Here is a 15,514-nt window from a genome sequence, read left to right as displayed (position 1 = left end):
GTCAACAGAGGGGCCTGTGTTAGCTGTGGCAGTGCCATTGCGATCCCGCTGCCATTTGAACTGACCATCACTGACATCCTGCCAGTCACATGTGCCATTTTCAAACTGGCAAGGGCCGAAATCAAGGATGGGCACATTGTCTGAAATAATAAGGTGGAACTCAGAACTGATAGTGTCTTATCTTACCGTGTTTATTTACAGTTAGGTTTGTTTAATGCGCAATGGAATTGATAGAGGAGAAACATACTTTATTTAACAGAACCACTTTAATTCATTCACTAAAAGAACCCAAAAAGAAAGACTGTCATTCCCTCCTCCATTATAATACAGTATTACACTGCAAAAAATAAATGTGTTATTAATCTTATATTTGGATCAAAAAATCTATTTGGTATGACGCACTAGCAGACAAATTTGCTTGTTTTCAGGAAGAGAATTCCTAAAAGAAGTCAAACTCTTCTTAAATTAAGTCAAATGATTTTACGAGAATGTGCTAAGTAAGTCTCTTAATACTAAAACAATACCAACTAGATTTTTTGATCCAAATATAAGATTAACAATCACTTTTTTTTTATTAGATAAGCTGTTTTTGCAGTGTACTGTAGTTATTTGAGCGGTTTTCTCACCTTTACAAGGCCCTGGGGTCACCAGAATATCATCTATGGCCATGAATCCTTTACCACCAGACTCTGCCTCTATAATAATCTTATGGTAGGGATATGAGTGATATGAATCAGTTTAGAGGTTTGTAACAGACTCAAAGGTACATTTTACATGCTCTACCAATATTCAAACAAATAATAAGACTGACTTGTTTCAAATTCGATCCAACATACCTGAAAATGTGAGGGCCTACGTAAAGAATGTGACGTCTGACTCCACGTCTGTCCACTCTGGGACTTTTCAAAGAGCAGGTCCTGCTTATTGTCCACAGTGTGCGTGAACACACGCAGTGTCCCTGAGTCACTAAAATGACAGATACATTTTCACACCCAGACTGTCCAACCAGCCTTTCACTTTCTACTGTACATTCTAACCTGCACTCTAACATGTAGAATGTATTCAGCATATCTCGTTTTTGTCATTTTTTTTGTTTGTTTCATTCTACAGTATATGAATATTTGCCAGTACATATATACATAATTATATACTGTCTGAGAGTGGACAACAATTCAAATCGTGTTATACAATGTTGTTCATTCATACCTCCCACCCGTGAGAAACCAGAGAGAAAAGCAAGTGTCAGTGTCTGGCTGGAGCCACTCTGAGGCCAGCTCAGCCTTACTGTTGGGATTCTGCGTTTTGCTGAGTAAGAACCTTCCTGAAGAGCCAGTAACACACACAAATACACCCAGTTGAAGTTTGCATTGGTAATAGAGACACCATAGGGACGCAGAGGCCAAAGCGGCGCGAGAGGAGGAGAGCCTCACCGTCAGGAGAGTGGGTTGTGTGGTCAGACCCAGGACCCTGAGCATGGCCGTCTGCGTGGACCCAGTCATGCCTGTGGGGGGCCCCTTCGGCCTGACTCAGCCAGGTGCACAGATCCGACTCGAAGTCACAGCTGCCTGGAGGGGTGCAGGCCCCAGCCCTGACCGACACGTCGTCCAGGAGCACCCACGCACCAGGGTCAGGGCTCAGCTCAGCACGGAAAGCCACCTGAGCACAGACACATGTGGGGGTTTGAACACTGAGCACAGACACATGTGTGGGTTTGAACACTGAACACAGACACATGTGGGGGTTTGAACACTGAACACAGACACATGTGGGGGTTTGAACACTGAGCACAGACACATGTGGGGGTTTGAACACTGAACACAGACACATGTGGGGGTTTGAACACTGAACACAGACACATGTGGGGATTTGAACACTGAACACAGACACATGTGGGGGTTTGAACACTGAGCACAGACACATGTGGGGATTTGAACACTGAACACCGACACATGTGGGGGTTTGAACACTGAACACAGACATATATGTGGGTGTTTGAACACTGAACACAGACATATATGTGGGTGTTTGAACACTGAACACCGACACATGTGGGGGTTTGAACACTGAACACAGACATATATGTGGGTGTTTGAACACTGAGCACAGACACATGTGGGAGGTTGAACACTGAACACAGACACATGTGGGGGTTTGAACACTGACACATGTGGGGATTTGAACACTGAGCACAGACATATATGTGGGTGTTTGAACACTGAGCACAGACACATGTGGGGGTTTGAAGACTGAACACAGACACATGTGGGGGTTTGAACACTGAGCACAGACACATGTGGGGGTTTGAACACTGAACACAGACACATGTGGGGGTTAGAACACTGAACACAGACATTTATTTCCATAAGCGTTGGCATGTTCCATTAAACACTGAGCGTAGACATTTCAGCATGAGGAGCCAGGCAGGAGTACCGGTGGGATGAAGGTGCTTACTCTGTGTTTAAAAGGAGAGGAGACGGTGACCTCTGACACCGCCCAGCCAGGAGAGGAGCCGTGTCCTGGCAGAGCCCACAGCGCTGGACCCAGCTCCTCTTCCTGTAGTAGGTGCACTGAGAGAGAGTCATTATGATCAGCTGATATCCAGTGCCTACACAGAGACAGACAATTGGTCATTTAGATTGGTCTCTCTCTTTCTCTCTGTCTCTCTCTGTCTCTCTCCCTTCTCTGTCTGTATGATACATATATATATGTGTGTGTGTGTGTGTGTGTGTGTGTGTGTGTGTGTGTGTGTGTGTGTGTGTGTGTGTGTGTGTGTGTGTGTGTGTGTGTATGCACACACTGCAATGTGTGTAAAAATGAATGACATAATCTGTCTGTGAACCTGCTGATGTACACATGCTATGAATCTGTCCATATGCAATACACATGCGCAGGGTTTTCAAAACACTCGGATGAGGAACTGCAGGAGTGTTGAACTGCATGGGCCTCACCAGAAGCGCAGACATGTCCCAGGAGTGGAGCCTCTCTCTGGGCTCAGGAGCTGAGAGAGCGAAGGCCTCTGGAGGTCTGCTGAGAGCACTGCCATGGAGTGACCTGTCAGCACACAACCAGAGGAATCTCCTCAGAACTGTCTCTGTAGGCTGACATGAATGAGAGAAGCAGGGAGGAGGGAGAGGGAGGGATAGGGAGGCCCTGGATGGAGGGCAATAAAGGACACTGTCCAGGCGGAATGGTGAACAGTGAACAGAAAAACAGAGACGGCAGATGGGCACACTCAAACAGTCTCTTCTCTCTGTCTCTCCTTCTGTCTCTCTCACACACACACGTACACACAGACACATACACACACACACGTACACACAGACACATACACACACACACGTACGCACAGACACATACACACACAAACTGGACAAACACAGATGGAAGGGGAACTCCTAAATCGGAATGCTGGCACAAACACGATGAAACGATGTTTCACAGGAACTCGCCAGCTTCCTCCTTGCTGTCCACTCACCGAGCTGAGTTCTGTAGGTGTGGTCCACTCTCTCTGCAGTTCCACTCACACGCACCCAGTCAACACTGTTGGTCACATCCTGTTCGTAACCACAGTTTAACTGGCTCTCAAAACCACAGGGATCTGTACAAGGACAGGAGAAGTGAAAGCAGCTTTCAGAGAACATCTCCTGTGAACCAAGTCTTTGCTGGCTGTAAACATGCTAGGGACGAGGGGCACAATTGAATGGTGTATTAGATTAGATTAGATTAGATTAGATTAGATTCAACTTTATTGTCATTTAGCAGTGTACAGGTACAGTACAGAGTCAATGAAATGCAGCAATAACAAGCCACTGGCTGACGTATTCAGATTCAGCCAGGCCCATTCTGCTGTCGTACCTTGGTCCTGGCATGGTCCTTCTCTGACTGTGATGTCATCCACAGCTATAAAGCCAGGCCCAGTGCTGTTCAAGTGAGCGGAGAGAAGAACCTGTGGCAGGAAGAGTCACTTAATTACAGTACAGTACATGACATGCATGTATGTGTGCATGTGTGATTGTGTGACTGTATACAGTATGTGTGTGTGTGTGTGTGTGTGTGTGTGTGTGTGTGTGTGTGTGTGTGTGTGTGTCTGTGTGTGTGTGCGTGCATATATGTTGTAAGTGAGTTAATGCCTTGATGAGGCAGAGCTTACTCTTTGCATGTCGACAGTATGAATAGTAACTTGTGCATTTAACCATTCAGCTGTTTGTGTTCCAACTCTTGTCCAAGCTACCGATGTCCAGATCCTCTGGAAACACACAGAGATTACTTACATGATGACAAGTGGCAATACAAAGTTCAGAGTTGACCTTTTTCAAGCCTTTGACCACTGATTTTTTCCTGTAGTTTTTAAAACTGATGTTGTTAATGAACTGGATGTATCATTTGCATCATTGAAATGCTGTTGTTGTGATCCTGACATTTGAATATTGGAATAAACTATGATATGGTTTATACTTTAGCAGCAGTGCGTGTTAGGGATTGGGGGCTAGGGGCTGCTGCTACTAGGTTCCTTATGCCTGGGGCCCCCAAAGTACCTTGAAAGAAATACCTGGGGAAGTTTACTCTGTGACCATGTAGGTATGCATGTTTACTCTCCCACCATGTACGTACCGTCTGCACCTGGAGGTCCAGACTGGACACAGAGGGGCCGAGCATGTGGTACCAGAAGCCCACACAGACGTCAGGAGCCTGGCGGAGCACAGGGACAGAGATGCTGGCCAGCCTCGGGGTCTGATCTCCCGACATGTTCACCACCAGATAAAACCCTTCCAAAGGCCCAAACAAAACAGGGCATCATACAGCAGGCTGCATTTCACACAACACAACATACAGGTACAGCAGGCTTCATTTCACACAACACAACACATAGCAGGCTGCATTTCACACAACACACAGCAGGCTTCATTTCACACAACACAACACAACACACAGCAGGCTTCATTTCACACAACACACAGCAGGCTTCATTTCACACAACACAACACACAGCAGGCTTCATTTCACACAATACAACACAACACACAGCAGGCTTCATTTCACACAACACAACACACAGCAGGCTTCATTTCACACAACACAACACAACACACAGCAGGCTTCATTTCACACAACACAACACACAGCAGGCTTAATTTCACACAATACAACACAACACACAGCAGGCTTCATTTTACACAACACAACATACAGGTACAGCAGGCTGCATTTCACACAACACAACATAAACTCTTCAATGTTAATTTATTCCTCAGATTCGAACTGCTAGCCTGTAAGAGAATGTCATAATTAAAGCATTAAAGTGAATGAGGTTTGTTTGCTGGAATCTACCTTTGTTATTTCCAACTGTGTGGTCATATGCTGGCCCCAGCCAGGGGCTATTTGCCTGAAGACCACTCTGACGGAGCCAATCAGAGCTGTCCTCTGTGTCCTGCTCCCATTCACAAAGACCTGATAAGAAGTAACGATAAACCATGTAAACCATAAAGACATGCTTCTTTTACTTATGCAAAAACAGAATCATAAATAAATCACCAAACTGAACAAAATATGAGTCCCTTTTTCATCTAAATCCATCTAGTTACACTGCACAAGGACATCAGATGAGGTAAGTGAACTCTCTTCACCTTCCTCAAAGTTGCAATCCATTGATGAGACAGAAGGGGTGGTGGCTTCAGTTGTAGGTGCAGGTGTTGTTGGAAGCAGCTCAGAACATGTTATATTTGGCCGAAAAAAGATGTCATCCAGGGCAATGCTGCCAGCGTCATAGTCGTTTTTCCCCTCAAACACAATCTGCAGGAAAAAGAACCGCCACGTTAGAGTGAACATGTTTCTATCACCACAGAGCAACAACACAAACGCAATTAGAAAAAAAGAAGCAAAACAACAGACATGCCACAGTCTTACACACTATTAGGAAATGCATAGTCACTATTCACCCACCTGGAATCGACTGGATGCCATATAATCTATCATGACGTGATGCCACACATTACCCTGGTCGCCAGTTTTATTCCAAAGAGAGTGCAAGACACCTGAACCATTCATATACACTGTGAGCCTTATTGTATCTGAAGAGAGAGAAACAAAGAAACCACTTATTCCATCTACCTTAAAAAAGCTTTTATTTCGGGCTTTCTGAAATGGATAGCAACAGTTATTGAATGAATATCCATATTGAAGACATGCCTAAGAATATTGCCAAACATATCATTTGTTTTCACTGTATGTAATATCTTACCATCATAAAACCATGATTCCATGTGAAACCAGAAATCAAGGCAACCATTGGAAGTTGGTTCCATGTGTTCACTCTCTAAATATGCGTGTGTCATTTCTCGATCAGCCAAAGGAAGGACCATGTAGTGTCCTGGAAGTTAACCACACTGTCAGATAATTGCTGAATCATGTTAAAAATAAAACCACCAAAACAAGAAAAGCCAACATATATGAACAAAGGATCACCACACAATATTACTAAATAAGAAACAATATAAAATGATAATAATCAGAATATAAACTAAATGTACCGCAGAGCGGTACAAAATAGGACCGCCACCCAGTCCAGCACATGTTTTCCACAAAAACAAGTAATTTAACAGGAGTAAAAAGGGGTAGGGTGGGGTGAGAAGGGTTAATGTAACAACAACATATTATAGTTATAGCACTTTTCTTGACACTCAAAGTGCTTCACAGGAGAGGCGGAATCTCACTAAGCACCACCAATGTGTAGCACCCATCTGAGTGATGCACAACGGCCATTATGTGCCAGAATGTTCACCACACACTAGTTTCAAACTTTCAGGTGGAGAGTGAAGGAGTGAATGAACCAATTACACACTGGGAGGATGATTACAAGTTTGAATGAACCAGGTTGGGAATTTAGCCAGCAAATCAGGGAACCACCTACTCTTTGCGATAAGTGCCATGGGATCTTTAACAACCATGGTGAGTCAAGACCTCAATTTAACATTCATGCAAAGGAAAACATCTCCTGCAATACAGTGTCCCTGTCACTGCAATAGGGCATTGGGATTGATATTTGTTTGGTGGCTTTTGGCGACAGGGAAGAGTGCCACCTACTGGCCAGCCACCAACACCATTTCCAGCAGGAACCTTCTCTTCCAAGGAGGTCTCTTATTCAAGTACTAACTAAGCATGCTTAGCTTCAGTAATTCAGCAAAGTCAGAGTATCTGCTGGTCTGGCTGCTGGCTAAAAACAAAAGGTGAAAGGCATATATGATTCTAACTGTCTCACTGAATTGCATTATGCACACTCAAATTTCACTGGTATCTGCTAGACAATGTACCAAAACATGATTAGTTCATTAGATTTCACACGTAAAATACATTTTATACAACCCTACCCCCATCTTGCCTGTTCATAATTCTGAGAAATTCTTGAATTGTGTACATGTGTGCGTGTACGTGTTTATGTTTATGTGTGTGTGTGTGTGTGTGTGTGTGTGCGCGTGCATGTGCTTGTGTATGAAACTGTGTGTGCGCTTGTGTGTGTGCATGTGCATGCATGCGTACATACTGTATGTCTACTGTGTGTGTATGTGTCATACTTATGATTAATGTGAATGTATGTGTGTGCGTGTGTATCTGTTTATGCACATGTGTGCATATGGAATGGGTTAACATGGCTCCTGGAGGCAAACATACGCAAACAATTGGTCATCCTAGGCCCTATGGTTATCAAGATATTTACAGAAAACTCTGTTGGTGTACAGTCACTAAATGTACACATAAATAAATGTATTGTATGGCCCCCCCATGAACGGAAGTCCACGAAACCTGGCATGCATTCAGAGGGTGTCATAATGATCCTACACTTTCAATTTTGTGCAGTTTTGACCATGTCAGGCGCTATACATGAAATGAGTGGTTATGGGATGGGTTGACATGGCCCCTTAAGACCAACATGCAAAAAAAGGTGGTCCTCCTATGCCCTACGGTTCTCGAGGGCGACAGATTAAAACGAAAACAATAGTTTCATGCTATCCTTTTGGGGCTACATGCCCACCAAGTTTTGTGCACCCCGGTCTTTCAGTGTCCCGGGAATCCTTGACGGAAAATTACTCATGCGAAAAAAAAGAAAGAAAAAAAAAAAACGGAAGAAAAAAACTCTGACTAAACCTATATGACCACCGCTTCACTACGCAGTGGTCATAATAATCATAATAAATATAGTCAGATTTTTTTTTTTTTTTTTTTCGCATGGCAAATTTTCCGTCAAGGATTCCCGGGACACTGAAAGACCGGGGTACACGAAACTTGGTGGGCATGGATAGCATGGAACCCTCGTTTTTCGTTTTGATCTGTAGCCCCCCCGCTGGACTGGACCCCCCGAAAGGAGGGTAGGGCAGACACAGTTTTCTGTGAATATCTCGAGAACCGTAGGGTTTAGGAGGACCACCCTTTTTTTGTATGTTGATCTTAAGGGGCCATGTCAACCCATTCCATAACCACTCATTTCATGTATAGCGCCACCTAGTTAAACACAAAAAAGTAAAAATGAGGTGTTGTAATCGCAGGTATCTGTGACCTAACATGGTCAAAACTGCACGAAATCGCTATGATCGCTATGACACCCTCTGAATGCACGCCAAGTTTCGTGGACTTTCGTTGACGGGGAGCCATACAATAAATTAATTTATGTGTACATTTAGTGACCGTACACCAACAGAGTTTTCTGTGAATATCTTGAGAACCGTAGGTAACACATGTGCATAAACAGATACACACACACACACATACATTCACAGTAATCATGCGTATAACACATACTCACACAGCAGACATATGTACGCATGCATGCATGCACACACACACACAGGCACACACACAAGCACAAGCACGCACACACACACACACACACACACACACACACACACACACACACACACACACACACACCCACACACACATAAACATAAACATGTACACGCACACATGCACACAATTCAAGAATTTCTCAGAATTATGAACAGGCAAGATGGGGGTGGGGTTGTATAAAATGTATTTTACATGTGAAATCTATGAATTAATCATGTTTTGGTACTTGTTGTCTAGCAGATACCATGAGAATTGAGTGTGCATAATGCAAATCAGTGAGACAGTTAGAATCATATATGCCTTTCAGGGTGACTTATTTTTGTGGAAAAAATGTGCTGGACTGGGCGGCGGTCATATTTTGTACCGCTCTGCGGTACATCTAGTTGTTATTATTATTATTATCATTATTATTATTATTATTATTAGTAGTAGTAGTAGTAGTAGTAATAGTAGTAGTAGTCATAATAGTAGTAGTGGTAGTAGTTGTAGGAGGAGGAGGAAGATGAGGAAGAGGAGGAGAAGTATGAAAACAGAGTCAGCACACAGTCCTACCCAGGGCAGAATTGGTTGTGTGGTCAACATCAGGACTGAACGGTCCCACACTTATGGCAGAGGTCCAGTCCCAGTCTTGCCTTGTGACATTATGTGGTCTGTTTAGCCAACCACACAAGTCCCTCTCAAAGTCGCAAAAGCCTAGAAGAAACACATACTGTGCAATCTCTCCCTTTTTAGACAAATAACTAATATGAGCTTAATTGTTCAGTCTACAGTGCATTACCGGTATACTTTTTGTGCAGGTATGCCCTCTCTAACACTACACGCACCTTCCAGTGGGCAAGGTCCATTCAGGATCTCTAGGTCATCAATGGCAATATCACCCGTTAAGCCATCACCCACGACTGCCTCAAAAACAATCTGGTAAAACAGTGAAGAGCAGCAGCAAACTTCAGTCATTAGCCCATTTGTCATTAGCCCATATGATGATCATGAAGGATTCAGTGTTCATCCATAAGGCAGCAAGGTAATTGTACTTTAAATATATTCAGTTATTAACTGTATACAGCACCCCAACCCTCGGGCAGCTGTTTACAGGGGAGTGAGTGGGACAAAGATCAGCCTCATGGGGTGTTATTCAATATCTTAATACCTAGAGTAGCTAAAAATATTTTATAACCAGAATTACATGGGAATTGTTGATAGATGATAAGTAGTTGATACAGTAGATATTTCTTGGGCAGTACCCCTTAGTGTCTATAATTATATGGTAATTCTATGAAAGAGTTCATGCCCCTCTTTATATGGCATGGTTCAACTACTGTGTAATGAAAAGAGACTGTTATCTATGACTATGACTGATAAGTTAAGGTCTTTTAGCACAAAAAGTAAAAAGAAAATTCTCATACAGTATGTGGGTGAGGTGGTGATCTGGTGTATAGGTGCTCCGTGTCCATAAATGCTTTTATTTCTTTTATACAGTAACTTGAACTGGTGCACTGAGTTCATGGTAATAAAGTAGAAGTCATATCCGGACTAAAGGGTTATTCACACCAAGAACGATAACGATAACGATAGCTATAAACAAATATTGTTCTCGTTAACTGAATGATGACATTCACACACAAACTAACGATATTGACATGAAGAACGATATCGTTGGGGATCACTTTCAGAGCGATTTTGAGAACGATAAAAAGCTAATAGCCAATTAGAACCCATCAAATTTTAGCTGTCACATTCATTAACACAAGGAGAGACTTTGTTTACACACACACACACACACACACACACACACGCGCGCGTGTATAGGCTACATGGCGAAAGCCCCACCTGGTAAGGAGCATCTGGACTGTGCACAGTAGCCCTGCCGTGTCTCCAGAGGTCCCCCTGGTCACCTCTCCTCCCCCACAGAGGTTGCAGGCTGGCAGTGCCAGGCTTCTCTGGCTGATGAAGGTAGATGTTGAGTTCTCCCACGTCCTCTCCATCCATGTGGTACCAGAACATCCAGCACTCCCCACTCGCAGGTGTCGCGGCCTTCACATCGGTCTGCATCCGACCTCGGCTGCCATTACCATGCTTCCAAAGATTTGCACTGAGATAATATCCTGAAAACACACAACATCTTTAATGCAGATGTCAATTAAAGCAACACCAAAGCACTTTTCCTGTCGCACGCACGCTACAGTATTTGTTTATCCAGCACTGGCTTTGGAAATAACGATGTCTACAGACAAGGTAGAGTACGTTGATTGCATGATTTTATGAAAGTATGTATTGCGACATCAGAAGCAAGTCAAATTTGTAGTTTCTTATGTCTCATTCCATCGAACTACAGATCCGCTACCCGATCTGGCAAACTTGCATAGTGCGGTTATAGCCGATAGATAGCCGTGTTGCTTTAAGCACAATCCAGGGGGTTGTGAGTTCATAACGGCAATGAAAAAACAGAGAGCAAGGTCAAGGTGCAGATTTTAGGATGCAGTCGTGTAGTCTCACCATGAGCAGTTCCCAAGGTGTGATCAATGGCTGGACTGGAGGTGTTGGGGGAAAGGCTCGCCGTGGTTCTGACCCAAGTGAAGTCTGCTGACGAGTCACGTTGCAGGCCACACAGGGAGCCTTGAAAAGTGCACTCTCGCTCTGCTGGACAGGACCCGTCCACACCATTCGACACGTCCACATCATCAATCGCAATGCTGCCATCAGTCCCTCCCAGAGTAGCCTCGAAAATGAACTGACACACAGGTGAAATTCAGTATGGTGTCTTCACACTGGGTAATGCAAGGTACTCAAAGCAATATACGAGAGTACATAAGGACAATGGAGATTACATCATTTCATTTATGACACATCCTCAGATGACCTGAGCCTCAAAACACACTGCGACCTGGAAAAGATATCAATGGCCTGGAAACATATTATGAACATGTAATTAATGAAACTATTACTTGTAATGGAAGATCACTAGCTGGAAAACTGAGATCTGCAAAGCGCCATTTGTTCCCTTGTGTGCCAGATCTCATCCAGACAACAATTTCCTCTTCACCTGGTCGCTTAGTGATGAACTTCAGAGAACCTGTGATATTAGAGCAGTGTTAGATGCAAATACACATGGGCAGTATGTATTGGGTTAAACACATTCAACCCTATCAGGCAAGTAGAGTGCAACCACTTTCATAATTATTACAGTGATATATGAATTACATCAAGTACAGGTCCAGACATCACATAGAAAAAGAGGGAGTGAGTTTGCATAATATTTAACGAAGAATACACTAGAGTTGCACCATGCTGTTTTCTTTTTATAAACATATTAAAGGGTTTCTTTTAAGTCAAAAAGTATCTCTTTCCCTCTTACCTATACTGGGGCCATACATGTGATACCAAAAGCTGACGCACTGAGTCCTTTGAGGGTAGCTTATCAGTCTGGCAGTCATGGAGGGGTTAGTGGTCCTATTAGTCCCAATGTACATATAATAGCCTGAACAAGAGCCAATGTAAATTACACATGAGCACATATTAAAGGAAGATGGCTGAGTCAATAGCAGAATGTGATGACCTCATACCTGAGCCAGTGGTGTGGTCAAACTCTGGGGCAGGGTAAAAGTTTTGAGGACTCTTAGCTTTTCTCCACATGACGCTAGCAAAGTGGTCAGGGTACCAGGCACAAGTGTCCTTTTCAAAGTCACAGGTGAGGGAATCGTACCCAGGAGGAACCTCCCCCTCATTGCAGCTATGAAAGACGATGTCATCCAACATAACATCCTGCTCCCCAATGAATGATGGATTTACAGAAAACGCCAACTGTAATTTAATGAGACACAAAGATACAACAAATCAAAATGAGCTAATACGCAAACAGTGTGTGTGCTTTTTATAACCAGTGATATTCCGAATAAACAAGTCTCTTGACCAAAGAACATCATTGTCAGACAGCTGTCATCCATACCTTAGTTACCGCAGGTCGATTCCCAATAAATACAGTGGCATTCTCCCAGCCTTTAGTTGCTCCCTTCCTTATGCTCCAGAGACTGAATACTGAAGTATTTGTATAAGCACTCAGATAAAGGCCTGAACTAACTCCAATATCATCATGAAGATGGTACCAGAAACTTGGGGGAGGACAGAAAACAAGAGATCGTTCAGCAGTTAGTGCACAGTCCCAGTAACAGTCTTTTGCCAGTGGTTAAAGTTTATCTATAATCATGTACAGTAGTAATTAGTTCACCTACCTTATTTGGCAAGCAAGAGCAGTGGACTTAAAGAAAGATCTTTCCAGCACAGCCACTGAATATAAGCTGGAAGTATTTCCTTCTACATGCATGACTTTTCCTGTGAGGTTTACATACACAAATGATGGTCACCTGCCTCGCACTTTATCTGATTCTAAGCAGCAATTAGCATTAGTGAAATGGCATGTAGCAGATACCGTATGGCTGTCCAGTGGTGTGGTCAAAGCCTGGTATGGAACTGATGTTAGCCGTCTCCAGTCTCCATTTAAATTCATCCTTACTGGTATCATTCCACCCACAGGCGTTTTGCTCAAAGTCACATGACCCTATTTTAGGCAGTAAGTAGAAATACTATAGCAAATGCATAAGGAGCAATTCAAGATACTTGTTTATTCAGAATATGACTGATTATAAAAAAAACATCATGATAAATGACAAAACAAAGTATGATTCAAATTTGTGGATTATCAACATACTGAATTGAATATTGTGCATTGCAATCTGTAAATGATCAAACATCAATACATTGGCATATAGATTGATTAGTAAATGCTTTCCAGCAAACCGTGTATAATGTCAGAAAGTCACATGGCATATGAATAAATACAAAATTAAGACACAGAGATGTCATAAAGGTACCAAAGTCATCTGATCCAGAAGAGTCACCACTGATGCCTTCATTCATCATGTTCTGTGCCTTTCCATTAGAACCAGAGGACACAGCTTGGACCACTGAAAAAAAAAGAAAGAAAATAATACAATTAATCAGGGTTATGGGCCTACACCAGCTGTCCTATTCAATGCACAAATATCTTATTTTAAAAATGAAAGTCAATTATTATTTCAGTTAATGGTATATTTAAGAGACTGCTAGTCTATTAGTCCACATGGACCCACATAGGATCCACATGAATATCAAGATTTTATTGGACATCTTGTGATTGTACACTAAACACACAAACAATGAGTGGTACGGTAGAGTTAGCAACTCCCTTACCTAGCAGAAGAATAAAGAATGCTCTCATTTTGAAGAAAACATAGACCTGGAAAAATACTTTATGAAGACAGTGACATGAATATCCACATGTGTCTTCACCCACAAGACACCTTGTTTGACTGTGCAAGCCCCTGTGGCAAAATCCACACTTTATCTCACCCAGTTCTTATCAGAAGTATGCAAGTCCACAGTGTACACCTGTAAATCTAACTCCTTCCTGTGGATTTTTTTATGGCCATGATCGCCCTGGTAAAAGGCCTTGATGATTGACTCATGTTCTGCAGCTCATATTGAACCCAACTGCTCCTTGCTCCCTGTTGCACACGTTTGACATGTTTCAGAGAGTGTTTCAGGTAGCATGCTACTGTTCTCAAAATCAGGATGGGAAGTACTATTTGTTTTTATACAACACACAGCAGTGTTGTTTAAGTTTCAGGACAGCTTTATGAGGTATAGCCTGTGAAAAACAATGTTAGTTACTTATCCACTGCCACCACTACCAAACATCCTAGCTGTGTCTGGCACAACAATAAATGGGTGGGTGGAGGTTGTCAGAGCATTCTGACATAGCCTATGTGAAAATTTAAATGATGGCCCAATGATGCCATCAGTTCATATATTTTTTCTAGAACTTGACTTAATTATGTCATCCTGAATAACAAGCATAATAGTCTGCTGGACACAAAAATAGAAAGGTTTGGTAAGACAACACTGAATACTGCTTGACTCCTCACTCAGTTTCGACCCCCACATCACATTAAATCCCTCCTCACTAAAACTGCATTCGTTCACCTCCGGAACATTGCTCGCCTTCACCCCTTCCTTTCTACCACCGATGCACAGACCCTGGTTCACTCCTTCATTACATCCCGCCTAGAATACTGCAACTCCCTATTCATTGGCCTCCCCACTAAAACACTTCAAAGACTACAATATATTCAGAACTCTGCAGCCAGACTACTCACTCATACCAAGAGATCTGCACACATCACCCCTACTCTTTCTCAGTTTCACTAGTTACCGGTTCTGTCCCGAATCAAATTCAAAATTCTACTACTCACTTTCAAAGCCCTCCATGACCTTGCTCCTCCTTACCTCTGTGACCTTCTGATCTCTTACTGTACGCTCCTTCCCGCTCCCTCAGATCCTCTAACCAAAATCTCCTCTCTGTCCCTCGCACCAGACTCTCGACCCTAGGTGGCATGTCTTTCAGCGCCATGGCTCCTAAGCTCTGGAATTCCCTCCCTCAATCCCTCCATGACTGTCCCTCCTTTCCTTTCATGACCTTTCTGTTTCAGGAACACTTTTCCTCTTCCGCCACTGCTTAGACTCATTGCAATTTTATTTTTGACTGTCTGTTTGTTTTTGTGTTGTCTTGCTTTGTTTGTGTTGGCTTTGTAAAGTGACCTTGAGTCTGAGAAAACAGTTTAAACAGTTTATTGCACATCAGTAT

The 15,514-nt window shown here is 43.0% G+C and overlaps 1 protein-coding gene across 2 annotated transcripts in view; it reads right to left on the bottom strand.

Moving 5' to 3' along the window:
- si:ch211-106h4.4 (MAM and LDL-receptor class A domain-containing protein 2) overlaps positions 1 to 14,161 on the bottom strand; it is a 28,276-nt gene extending 14,115 nt beyond the window's left edge. For both annotated transcript variants that reach the window (XM_042089004.1, XM_042089013.1), the window contains exons 1-27: positions 14,062 to 14,161; positions 13,704 to 13,796; positions 13,262 to 13,390; positions 13,065 to 13,164; positions 12,782 to 12,944; positions 12,399 to 12,636; positions 12,191 to 12,313; positions 11,781 to 11,908; positions 11,332 to 11,566; positions 10,666 to 10,940; positions 9,663 to 9,753; positions 9,391 to 9,531; positions 6,239 to 6,367; positions 5,941 to 6,068; positions 5,625 to 5,790; positions 5,329 to 5,448; positions 4,612 to 4,766; positions 4,151 to 4,246; positions 3,856 to 3,946; positions 3,476 to 3,598; positions 2,949 to 3,051; positions 2,452 to 2,605; positions 1,431 to 1,656; positions 1,207 to 1,321; positions 837 to 966; positions 627 to 705; positions 1 to 140 (exon numbers count right to left, since the gene is read on the bottom strand). The exon at positions 1 to 140 is cut by the window's left edge and continues 22 nt beyond it. In XM_042089004.1, coding sequence (XP_041944938.1) covers positions 1 to 140; positions 627 to 705; positions 837 to 966; positions 1,207 to 1,321; positions 1,431 to 1,656; positions 2,452 to 2,605; positions 2,949 to 3,051; positions 3,476 to 3,598; positions 3,856 to 3,946; positions 4,151 to 4,246; positions 4,612 to 4,766; positions 5,329 to 5,448; positions 5,625 to 5,790; positions 5,941 to 6,068; positions 6,239 to 6,367; positions 9,391 to 9,531; positions 9,663 to 9,753; positions 10,666 to 10,940; positions 11,332 to 11,566; positions 11,781 to 11,908; positions 12,191 to 12,313; positions 12,399 to 12,636; positions 12,782 to 12,944; positions 13,065 to 13,164; positions 13,262 to 13,390; positions 13,704 to 13,796; positions 14,062 to 14,089 — 3,699 coding nt within the window. In that variant the 5' untranslated portion in view covers positions 14,090 to 14,161. The remainder of the gene's footprint in view (positions 141 to 626; positions 706 to 836; positions 967 to 1,206; positions 1,322 to 1,430; positions 1,657 to 2,451; positions 2,606 to 2,948; positions 3,052 to 3,475; positions 3,599 to 3,855; positions 3,947 to 4,150; positions 4,247 to 4,611; positions 4,767 to 5,328; positions 5,449 to 5,624; positions 5,791 to 5,940; positions 6,069 to 6,238; positions 6,368 to 9,390; positions 9,532 to 9,662; positions 9,754 to 10,665; positions 10,941 to 11,331; positions 11,567 to 11,780; positions 11,909 to 12,190; positions 12,314 to 12,398; positions 12,637 to 12,781; positions 12,945 to 13,064; positions 13,165 to 13,261; positions 13,391 to 13,703; positions 13,797 to 14,061) is intronic.
- Between the last annotated feature and the right edge of the window lie 1,353 nt (positions 14,162 to 15,514).

This window comes from Alosa sapidissima, chromosome 1, assembly GCF_018492685.1.
Source record: "Alosa sapidissima isolate fAloSap1 chromosome 1, fAloSap1.pri, whole genome shotgun sequence".
NCBI lineage: Eukaryota > Metazoa > Chordata > Actinopteri > Clupeiformes > Clupeidae > Alosa > Alosa sapidissima.
The sequence above is the reverse complement of the archived record's forward strand: the minus strand, read 5'-3'. Positions and strand labels throughout refer to the sequence as shown.